This window comes from Miniopterus schreibersii (assembly GCF_964146895.1).
Source record: "Miniopterus schreibersii genome assembly, chromosome: 2".
In the NCBI taxonomy this organism is placed as follows: domain Eukaryota; kingdom Metazoa; phylum Chordata; class Mammalia; order Chiroptera; family Miniopteridae; genus Miniopterus; species Miniopterus schreibersii.
The window spans coordinates 78,156,742-78,169,047 of NC_138102.1; the positions used below are offsets into that span (position 1 = coordinate 78,156,742).

The following is a 12,306-nucleotide window of genomic DNA, read 5'->3' on the forward strand; positions in this document are numbered from 1 at the left end:
AAACTAAAACCACAATGAGATATCACCTCACATTTGTCAGAATGGCTACCATCAATAAATCAACAAATAACAAGTGTTGGCGAGGGTGTGGACAAAACCTCATGCCCTTTTAGTGAGTTTGCAAATTGGTGCAGCCACAATGGAAAACTGTATGGAGATTCCTCAAAAAAATAAAAATAGAACTACCATATGACCCAGCAATCTCATTTCTGGGTATTTATTTGAAGAAATCCAAAACACTAATTTGGTATGCATCCCTATATCCACTTCACCATTATTTACAGTAGCAAGAAATGGAAGCAACCTAAATGTCCATTGATAGACTATTGGATAAAGAAGTGGTGCATATATACTCAGCCATAAAAAAGAATGAAATCTTACCATTTCCACAACATGAATGGACCTAGAGGGTATTACGCTAAGTGAAAGAAGTCAGACAGAGAAAGACAAATACTATAAGATTTTATTTATATGTGGAATCTAAAAACAAAAACCTAAAAAAAAAACCACACCAAAAAAACCACACATACACAACAGAAAGAAAGTCACAGATACAGAGAACAAACTGATGATTGCCAAATGAGAGGAGGTTTGGGAGGCTGGGTGAAAAAGGGGAAAATATTAAGAAGTACAAATTGGTAGTAACAAAGTAGTAAAAGGGATGTAAATTACAGCATGGGGAATATAGTCAATAATATTGTAATAACTATGTATGGTGCCCAGTGGGTACTAGAGTTATTGGGAAGATCACTTCAAAAGCCATATAAATGGCCTGGCTGCCATGGCTCAGTGGTTGAGCATCCATCTATGATCCAGGAGATTGCAGTGCCATTCCCGGTCAGGGCACATGCCTGGGTTTCGGGCTCGATCCCCAGTAGGAGGTGTGCAGGGAGCAGCCAATCAATGACTCTCATCATTGATGTCTCTATTTCTCTCTTTCCCTCTTCCTTCCTCTCTCTGAAATAAAGATATATTTAAAAAAATTTTTTTTTAATTATATAAATGTCTAACCACTGTTCTGTACACCTGAAACTAATATAACAGTGAATGTCAATTGTAATTGGAATTTTTAAAAATTTATAAAAGAAAAAAATTGACATCTTCTGTGGACCACTCAGAGAAGACTAGTGTCTACATGCCCAGACCCCTGCCCAGCCTTCCCTCAGGCTTCTGTGTCCACACCCAAGAGGCCTCACACTCTGTGACATGAGGACAACAGATGGCAAACTGTACCTGACCCAGATGTTAGAGCCAGGCAGTGAGCTTGCCAGCACCGATTCTATAAGCAAACAGATTGATGTGGTGTTGCCAGGGTGAGGTACCTGGGAGAATAGGAGGCTGAGGGCTCTCCATGGCCTGATGGAGCTCACCTTGGTCAGGCAGCGCCAAGCATATCTCCATTAGGAAGTGAGAAGTACTGAGGAGCCACACTCTCCCAACACCTCTAGCCTGAGTCTTTCCTGGTGTGCTTTGCTGAAAACAATCCCTTTGCATTTAGAACAGGAGACTGCAAAACATGCTAATCTATGCCAGGTCTCCTGGGACACTACAGAGCACCAATATGCACCTTTTTCTATGGGATGTGGGTGTAGCAAACATTACATCACAAGGTAGGCACTGATTTGGAATCTGATATCTTCATTTAATGATATAGTGCAATCTTCCTTTCCCATAGACATTTAGAGACGGCAGTTTTCAGGTCTGAACAGCTTTCTTGTACAGGTGTTCCATAATTTATTTGTCTCCTATTACTAGGGCTATCATATGCAACGTTGTTTTCCGTATCTTTTATTATTTCTTAGCATAAATTCCAAGGATGAATATACAAATGTTACGGCTTCTAAGAAAATGACTTTCACAAAGGTGACAGCAGAGTATGACAGAGCCTGCTTTCCTAAACGCCGTGGCAGGCCCAGCTGAGATGGCCTCACCTTTCTGTGCCTCAGATTCCATCTGTAAATGAGTGTGATATCGTCCCCACTTCAGAGGGACTGTGAGGACACACATCTTAGCATCCCGACAGCCTAGGGTAGCCCTGGGCGCCCCGGTGTCCTGTGGGGCATTTGCTGTGGCTGCTGCTGTTTAGTTCCCTTGCTTGGGGTGGAGGAAAGAGCTAAAGGGAGCATGGAGTTGGGAGGGATATATCAGAGCTCTGCTCTCCTTCCATTTTCCCAACACACTTTCAGATAATTCCAGCTGTCTTCTTAGTGATTATTATTTACCTTTGTGCATTCATTATTTCTAGAAACCTGGGTGGGCTATACCCAGGTCCCCAGTGGCCTCCCGTTGACTTCCCTCAGCCCCTGTTCATCCTGTGCCATCAGCGCTCACCAGCTCCCTCTCCCACTCGCCACGGCCACCGCAGTCAGGAGGGCAGCAGCCACGCCTCAACCCCAGGCTGTGCACCAGGCAAACTGGAAACAAAAGCTCCTACCGAGGAGCAGGCTTCTCCCTTTCCAGCCCAACGTGCCCCTCTCAAGTGGAAATGAAGCAATACCTTAGTCCTCATGACATTGGTTTTAGGTCATTCCAAGGGAGATTCAGTCCTGTGGCTACTCAGCGACATGAAAATTAAAGGCTACAACCTACCCGGGGTGTCGATCCAGCCAAGATGCGTTAATGAGAGATGGATGCCTGGTGTGCTCGGGCCCACCGCTGGCTCTGAAACACCTGCGGCCTCTGGACAGGGCGAAGGACGAACAAACGGGAGGGAAGGCGCCCTTCAGCGTGAGGCCAGGCAGCTGGCGCCGGCACACAGCACAAGCCCCTACCTACCCTGCTCAGGACCCCGCAGTGTGCGCAGATTTCACCTTCCTCCCGAACTGGACCTTTACCTAGAAGGTCTGACTGGCCCCCAGTGCTGTGGCCTCCCCTCCTAGGGGGGGCGCCTGAGCAGAGAATGAAGAACAGCAGAGGGCGCACTGCGTGGGACTCCCTGAACCCCTCCCCTTCTTGAAATTAAGTCTCCGCGCCCAGATTTTCTGCTTTCACAGGCTGCTTGTGTGACTGTCTTTGCTGGGCGTTGCTCGGTGAGGCAGGGCCCGTGCCGCTCGCTCTTGTACGTCAGGCCCCCTGCGCGGGCTGCGCTGAGTGGCTGTCCACTCAGACGGGAACTAACCCCTGCTTCAGCGTGTAGGAAACATGTTGATGATGCTTAGAGAACATATCAGTTGCACATTTTCAATGAAATCACTAAAGACCTCCACTTAAACCTCAGCTGCACTGAGCCGTTGCCCAGTCTCAGGGCAGTTTGACGTGCTCTTCAAAGAATTCTAACTGGGCCTTGTCTAGGATGAGCAGGTGCTTTGTTCCCGTGTCCCCTAGGAAAGCTGTAAAGAGCTCAGGCCCTTTCAAACATCAGGATTTTGAGTCATGAGAAGTAATCCTGCAGTGTTTGGTCTGGGGTGTCCGTGAGCAAAGGCGTGATGTAGCCGTGGTGCGTGGGGCAGAGGTGGGAGGGCAGGACAGCCCTTCCTCCAGAGGCAGACACCACCGACTCGCGGGGAGCGGCTGGAGCTGGCGGCTCACAAACAGGGAGCCCACCAGGTGAACAGAAGGAAGAACTGTACATGTGGGAGTTACTAGCAAGCTTTTAAAAATAACTGCAGTAAGCTGAGGTGTGGGATAGCAGCACACTTTCTGTGAAGAACAGGCCCTTTCATTCTTCAGAACTGAATGTGTGTGCCCTTCAGAAGTAGCCCGAGGAACCCAGAGCTGTTCCTGTGGCATCTGCCTGGCCCTCCAAGAGGAGGGACCTCCCAGGGTCCTTATTCCCTCCGAGCTGTGCAGGGCAAGGATACCTCTGCCAGGCTTCTGTTTGGTGGTCACCAGCTCTCACCATTTTCTTTGTAGGTCTGAGGAACACCAAGAAGAGAGGTGGCAGCTTTGGTGGCTTCCCCGGGAACACAGTGAAGGACCGCCCCAGTCTGAGTAGAGCTGTGCTCTGCTGCTGAGAGAGATTTCTCTCCTAGACAGGGAGCATTTTCAGGTGCTGCTGTAAATTCCTAAGGTCCAAATTAATGCATTTCCCAGAATAAGCCTTTCTTGGAAAAGAGCCCATGTGACACATTAATAAAATGCAGTCTCAAGAAAACCACCTTACTTTGTTTTGTGCATAGACCATATTTCCATTAAAGGCTGTCCTTTCTGACTGTAGATCATTGGTATTCAATTTCTGAACCAATATTCCTCTTGAGGAGACTGTTTTCTGCAATAAATATAATGGAAATTTATAAACAAAAGTTTGTAATACCCTCTCATTCCTTTTCTCTGTCAAGCAGTGTAGTAGTTTTCTATTGGAAGAAATGACAAACTTAATAGCATAAAACAGCATAGATATATTCTCTTGTAGTTCTGGAAGTCAGAGGTCTGAAATGGGTCTTATGGGGCTAAAATCAAAATGTTAGCAGAGCTCTGTTCCTTCCGGAGGTTTTAGGGGAGAGCCATTCCTCACATATTCCAGCATCTAAAGGCCATTTGCATTCTTTGGTTTGTGGCTGCACCAACCCAATGACCTCTGTGTCTATTGTCACATCACTTCTGACTCTGGCCCTCCTGCCTCCTCTTATGATGATGTCACCTTATAGTACACTGGGCCCACATGGATAATCCAGGATACTGTCCCCTTCTCAATAGCTTTACCTTAATCACTTCTGCAACGTCCTTTTTTGCATATGAAGGTGACATAGTCTCAGGTTCCAAGAATTAGGACATGAACATTTGGGGGTGGGGGTGGTTATTCTGCCCACCATAGCAGAGAGAAGACAGCTTAAACTACCTTCTTCCTGATTTCTCTGATTTATATAATTTCTTATACATTTTTAAAATTTATTTTAGAGAGAGAAACATCGATTTGTTGTTCCACTTATTTATGCATTCATTGGTTCTCTTTTTTTAAATTAATTTTTTTTGAGAGAGAGAGAAAGGGAGAGGGAGAGACAGAAACATTGATATGTGAGAGAAATATCAATTGGTTGCCTCCCCGCACAGGCCCTGACAGGGAATTTGTTGTGGGTGGCGAGGAACTGCACTGGGTGTTAGGCCGGTGGGGTCAGACCAAACCTGGGTTTAGCAACCTCAGTACCTGAGTTTGGGTTGGGAAAGAATTCAGAGCCAAGACCCCAACTATACAAGAACATTTATTTATAAAATCACAGAAGTGGAAGGCAAAGGAAGGGCCCTAGCAGCTTGGGAGTGAGGAAGGTAATGAGGAAGGTAACTAGCCTGGTGGGGCAACGGAGGAAAAGGGAAAAGGAAACGGGTCAGCATGCTCCTGGGAGGGAGAGGGCACTGGGTCCTCCATTCTAAGGATTTTAAGGTGGGGATTTTAAGGTGGGGATTTTAAGGGAGGTCCCAGGGGAAGATCTCAATATAATATTCAGCAGCTTTCCAGGGTCTAGGTCTTCACTGATTGATTGACTGGCACCAGGGCAATTATTCAATGTCATTGGTCCTGAGGTCAGCTGTGGCTGGTTTTGTTGCTTTTCTGGGCCTGGAGCTGAAATACAACTGAGGTCTAAATGTTATCTCTAGGGAGGAAAGGTCAGAGGGTCCAAACCGCATGACCAGGGTATGCTAGGGGAGGAAAGGTCCCATCCTACAGTTGTCCTTTGCTAGGCATCCAGGGCTTTCCACCCTGGTGACTTTCTGTCCCTGGCCCATCATCCTTCCTCTGCTCATGTCTGTCTACCTGCCTGCCACAATTTCAACCCATTAGGAGAGAACAGGCTCCATTAGCTTGTCCCTTCCCATTTAGCATCATGTTCTCTAGGAAATGCACCCACAGCCCTGACCTGAATGCCCACAGCCACCCCTGCTCTTCAGAAGCCTCCCTTTCCCAATATTTTGCCAGCTCTTGGATGACACAGCTCTTAGAGAAGAGGCTGCAGTGATGGCTGGGTCTTTAACATGGCTCTTTGCATTGGTTCTGCCTCCTATTTCACAGGGAATTTATGAGCCATGTGTGGGGAGTAGCCACCCAGCCACAACAACAGGCAGGAAGAGGGGAGGTGGAGGTGCTCCTGAGGACAGAGGGGCAGGATTTGGAGTGGCTTCCAGGAACTCTTGACTTCCAGGGTGAGCATTCAGGTGTCCCAGTCTATGCATCCACACAGAGCAAGTGTCCTCACGAGCATGTGTCCTGGGAAGAAATACCAGGCTGAGCCTCACCTTGACCTGGATCCCTCCCAGGCTTTCTCAGCTCCTCCTTAGACCCACCTGGACTCTACCCAGGCTGGGGCACCACTGCTTAATTTCAGGTTATTAAACAGAAGGCCCATGGGCCCAGTGGCCAGAATTTGTTTTACCCTGTGGATGTGGATAGAATAGCCTCCTTAGGACAGCTGGGGCAGCAAATGTAGGACCACTGACTTCCCACTGGAGCAAAGTCACTTACGTACAACACAGCCCAAAAGTCAACTCACCACTCTAGAATCACGTTTTCTTCAACACAGGGATCAGGCTGGTCATGAGACTCTATATACCTGAGGAGGCTCAGAGCATTCATGACTGTGGAGTGGAGCTATCTGGTACCATGGTACCCTCCTCTCAGGTGGCCCTGGAGGCGAGGGGAGTGTGTGTGGCCCATTTACCTCCATCCTCCAGATGAGTGGCAAGTAGCTACCTGAGCTGCAGTCTCCTTCCTCTTGGAGGATTTTCAAATCCAAATGCTACAACTAGCCCTGGGTTGCTATTGCTTACTATTTTGTTCCTTCTCCAGTCTTCCCAGGTTTTCCTTTTCCCAGGATTAGAACAAAGATGCCGTAGAACCTCATGTACTGAGAAGAAAATGTGACCACACTACAGGGAGGTAGAAAACAAATCACAGTCTATGAGCCCACTTTGTTGGGGACAAAGGTATATGCACACATACGTTCATTATATCTACTATGTGCATGAAAGTATGACTAGGAAATATGGAATTTAGCAACACCGCTTATGTCCCAAGGGTGGCGTTAATATATTTGCTCCTTTTGCTGTACATTTCTGTACTGTTGAATTTGAATATTTTTACAATGAGCATATATATAATTTTATGATTTTCCTACAATCATAAAACATATATAACATTTTTAATGAAATGAGAAAAATACTGTTGAAGTATATTTGGAGTGGAAAGACGTTCACAATATATGGAATGAGAAGTTACAAAATGGCAGGAACAACAATTCCATTTTCTGAGGAGAGATGGGCCAAACTAAAGAGAAAATATCTGCAAGGATGCCATTTTGGTGCCCTAAAATGATAAAAACACTTATCTCTGAGTGGTAGAATTCTTATTTCTATGGTCTTATGCCTATCTGCATTTTTAAAACATATATTACCTTGTTTTAAGGAGGGGTGTTTAATGAAAGCCCCTTACTCAATGTGAGGTGAGAAACAGTAAGGCGTTCCAAATGAAAGGGCCCTGGGCTCTTTTCTGGACCACTGGGAGGTTCTGCTTGACCAACTCTGCCCATGGTTTTGCTCCCTGCCCACGTGGTGGCCCTGTTGTGCCATGGGCCTGTACACAAGCTCGAAGGAGCAGCCTGCAACACGGAAAGGGCACTGGGGGGAGCCGAGAGCCTTGATTTGAGCCCTGACTCTGGCACCTACCAGTGATGTTACCTTGGGCAAGTTGATGCAGTATTTTTGGCCTTGAATTTTTTACTTGTGAAAGGGAGATAATAGCTGGCTATCCACCCCCTCCTAGCGTCAGAAGGTTTTGTGGAGAAATAAGAATGTATGTGTACATTGGAAAACTCTCCGTGCACATTGGTTGTTGTCATTTCGTTCTGTATTATTATTAATTGTAACTGCATTGTGACTCTTGTCCCAGACAGTATTCTTAGTTGTCCATGGCCCAATTAATTTTTGGCCTGCCATGTTAGTATCTGTGGATTTTTTTCGCTCTTGTGAACGCTTTTTCTCTAACAGCCGTTCACCTCTACCCAGTGGCCTTGAACACTTCCTTTGTAGTCACTGCTGGTGGTTTTCTCTGTGATTTAATTTGTGAAAAGTAGGAAGGACTTCTGCCAGAAGCTGTCTGCCCCATCAGCCTGCTATGACAGATTGTCATAAATGACTCCTCTGAGTAAAGGCAATGAAAGCTCAAAGCAGGTCTCACTCAGCAGGCCCGCAGCCTCCTCCTTGGAGAGGCCACGCTGCCCCCGGCCCCAAGCCACAGGGCCTGGGCCAGGGAGCCCTGGGAAGCTGAAGTCTGGGCTTGCTCACCCGCCAATCCGCCCCTCTGCACCACCCCTCCCCGCTTTGTTTCCTGCTTCAGCCTCTTTGAGAGAGAATATGCTTTATGGATTGAGATGTTAACAGCGTGACCTACAGGAAGATTAGCCCGGCCACTCAGCCCCACTAAACACTCCCCTCTAGGGCACAGCCAGCTGGTAGGTGCTCTCTAAAAACTCCTGGACAAATAACAGCAGGGCCTTTAACAACAGGCCTTCCAGGGGCTTTTCTACCTTTTTAAAATCTCCCTCCTTCCAAGTCCACAAAAAGGGCCCTTCACCATCCTTCTCCCTGTGCCCACCCACCTCCCAAAGGAGCAGATCTGAGGCATCCTATGTCTTTACACCTTTTCCCTCCTACGTCATCTGCTTTACCATCCTGAAGGACATATGTAACTCTCCACATGGAGCAAGCATTTCTCCTCCCAGAGAAGGAGTTGATGCATCTCTCTGGCTACAAGCAATTTATAATCCTCCAACCTCCCAGCCAGCTTTCTGAGGTCCTTCCTGTGTACCCTCAGAGTCTTTTCAGGCCAGCAAAGGGAAACACAATAATAATCTGCTAGAATAATAATGTACAAGTATTTAAGCTATACGCGCGCGTGTGTGTATAATTTTTATGAAGAGAACTAGAATTAAAAGAATCCCAAAGAGACTCAGTCACTTATCCAAGTTCCCAGAAAATCCATACAAAGTAGAAAACAGATGGCAAATCTCCCTTTTCTTGTCATTAAACCACGCTGAGTCCCAACTGACACCAGGGCCAAGGAGTCGGAACACATCCTCCTGGTGGCAAATCGTCCCCTTAGGTGAACTTGGTGCTGGGAGCTCCTTGCCCAGCTCCAAGGAGCCTGTTAACACAAGCCAGTGTCACTCTCCAGCCCCAAAGCTCTAGGTTCCCAACCGAATTAACCAAAAAGTATTAGGGCTTGGTGTATAGACTTTTGGAGATGTGTCCCATTCCCTCCCCTTAGGGGTGGTCCCCATTCTCTTTATAACAAACACGTAACTGAATTGTTACCCTGGGCCAGGTACTATGTTTGTCATTTATGGCCTGGACCCCATAAGCAGAGTAGACTGAGCTAGGGGTGACACCTGACCCAAGCTGTGCCAGTCCAACCCTCCCCCCAAGAGTGTGGAAACAGGACCCTTGATCTGAGGGCAGGTTGGCTCAGTGGCAGCCATATTTGGCTCATGTGCATGGAAATGCAGAGAGAGCAGGGCAGAGGGGGAGAGAGTGTGCCAGCTGTGATGACAGTCTGTGGACAGCAGTCCCAGGAAAGCAGAAAAAGTTTACCCAGTTCCTCACAGCTGTCTTGTCCTGTCCCTAGCCCTCCAAAGGCCCAGCTGTGCCTCTTCCACTGAGTTCTGTGAGGGCTGCCCTTGTATCCCACCAATAAATTATGTTTGTTTAGACATCTTGAGTGGTTCTTGTTACTTTTAATTAGGCAATTCCCTGAGACACTCAGCTTATCTTAGCTAGAAAGTTCTCCAGTTTTTCAGTGCTAAGCTGCTTAGCTTTTATAATAAGAATATCCCTGGAAAGATGCAGGCAGGGCGTCATTAGAGACGGCTAATGCTGTTTTTGGTCTTTCACATCTCAGTGTGAACCAGTCCAGTAACTTCCTTTTCTCTAAGACTGACTAGCTAGGATCAGGGACATTTGGGGGATTCAGTGTTTTGATGAGTGAAAAAAAAGGAGAAGACATGTTAGAGTAAAGGAGAAGACATGTTAGAGTACAAGCTCCTGAGAGGGCAGGCCTGGGTGTACAGAAAGCACTTTCAGTTACTAGAAAATGTGCCCAAGGTTAGTCCTGCTCCCAGTAATAAGGAAAACAGTTCATTATGACTCATTAGTATTTTTAATTCACACAATGCCTTCCTTCCAAGGAACTCATTATGTCAATAGAAGTTCATTATGAGAAAGAGATTTGGGAATGGAATTTATGTTGGACACAGTCTTCTAAATATGGCAACAAAGACCTTTATTATTTGGGTACATGACTTGAAGCAAATATCTCTCTATAAGCTAATTAAGAAGGGATGTAAAACTGTCAAGCCCGAGTGATGCTGAAGGAGAGGCTCAAAGTACTCTTAAGACATTGCTAAAACCATGTTTCCATCCAAATATTAAATTCGTGGAGCTCCCAAAATCATCCAATACCTTCGGTATTATATATTTTAATAGTGTTAAAGTTAATTAGTGTTTGATGAGAAAATATATTGCAAGTTTTACATTTAGCTTAGGAAAACCAATTGGAGTTCCTAATAAGAAACCTTCAAAGCCAGACTGAATTAAAGCCACTTTAGTTTTTAGCCAATAGATATGTGCTTCTACCAACTGTACTATCAGCTGGAGAAAATAATTGTCCCCCTACCCCTGGCAAGTTACTAGTGTATATTTTAAGGGAGCAGACAGCTGCATGGGTACATATCATTTGGTAATTCTCCATCTGTACAGTAACACAAACATCCCACAGTGAGCCCAGGGGGACTCACACACTGACCTTACAAATTATGTAAAGACCATTTCAAAGATCATATTACCTGGGGAAGCCAGCAACACAGTTACAGAGAAAATGGGGCATCAGGAGGCATTAGAGTCATCAGCTTCTCATGGGGTATTCTTGGTTTGGGGTCAGACAGCGCTTACGGTGAGTCACCTCTTTCCCTTTGTTCCCAACCTCAACTCATTCCCCTTATCCAGTTCCATTCATTCAGCAAGTATTTACTAAGGGCCAGCTAAATGCCAGGCCCAGTGCTAAGTACTAGAAATCCTGTGAGGGCTCCCTGCCTTCAGCACTCACCAGGCATTAAGCAGGTTGTTATGTAATTAACCTACTCACAGTTTAGGTAAGTGCAGTGAAGAGTGTACACAGGCTGTTAGAAGCTCATGGTGGGGGGTGGGGCAGTGGCAGGGTAACATTAGCAATGAGGCGACATCTGAGCTAAGATTTAGAGGGCAAACTGGAATAAGCTGGCAGAGTGCTGGTAGAGAGTTTGGGACGGTAAGGGGAGAATTCCAGGCATGGAACACAGCCTGTGCAAAGAGCCTTGGGTTGAAGGGCTCCACCGAGGGTGGCTAAAGCTGGCTGAGCAGGGTGCACAGTGAGGCCAGGTGAGGCTGGAGCCTGGAAGGCCAATGCCAATGATACTAAGCCTTTATGACACTAAGAGATGGCCTAAAGCAGAATAAAACAGATTTGTATTTTAAAGGATCTTTCTGTCAACTTTATGGAGGAAGCCACTTGTGGGGGGAGAGTATGAGTGGGCACCAAGAGCCCAAGTGTTACTACATTTCAGTCACCGATGTGGCTTGGGCGGAGCGGTAGCCTGGAGATGATGAGAAGCAGACAATGTTATGAATGCCTACTTAAGGGCATGATAACAGATTGGATACAAGAGGTGAGAAAGGAAAGCTGTCAAGGATGAGCTAGTGGGTGGACAGCTATGCCATCTACTGGGTGGAGATGATCAGATGAGATGCAAATGGCTGAGGAAAGGTTAAGGGCTCAATTTTTGTCATGTGGAGTGTGAGGTATTTGAGATACAGACTTAGAACTCAGAAGGGAGACCTCAGCTGGATGGAGATCCTTGGGAGCCAGAGCACATGGTGGCATTTGGGGCCACGGGCAAAGAGAATACAGAGGGTGAGGAGATGAGGGCCCAGGACTTGGCTGGGAAGAACTATAACATATAAGGTATGCGGAGAAGCTGCAGTGAGCTAAGGAGCTTGGGGAAGAAGGAGCAGAGCCAGGAGGAGCCAGGACTTTGAGCGTGAACTCACAGGGCCCACGCAGAGAGGCCCAGGTGAGCATGGACCACTGTGTCAAGCACTGCTGAGGGGTCAGGTGAGATGAGGATGGACTCATGTCCTCTATGTTTGACAACATGAGGGTCACAGGTGACCTCAGCAAGACAGTTGCCAGTGGTTGGGCAGAAAACTGAAACTAATTGGGTTGCGGTATTCACAGGAAATGAGGAAGTGAAGAGAGAGGTTGGTTGTGAGGAGAGAAGAAAGATGAAGTGGGGTGTGCCCAGGACTCGGTTTCAGCACTAAACATCCTGCGTTCTGAGAATCCACTTG

General features: G+C 46.7%; 2 protein-coding genes across 2 annotated transcripts in view; both read right to left on the reverse strand.

Annotated features, from left to right (window-relative positions):
* The window catches only part of ATP7B (ATPase copper transporting beta), a 287,630-nt gene that overhangs the window by 33,500 nt on the left and 241,824 nt on the right, over positions 1-12,306 (reverse strand). The window lies entirely within an intron of this gene.
* The window catches only part of DHRS12 (dehydrogenase/reductase 12), a gene marked incomplete at both ends in the record, with an annotated part of 31,750 nt that continues 22,684 nt past the window's right edge, over positions 3,241-12,306 (reverse strand). Inside the window, 1 exon segment of the mRNA XM_081129618.1 lies at positions 3,241-3,347. Within this exon segment, the coding sequence (XP_080985744.1) occupies positions 3,241-3,347 (107 nt within the window).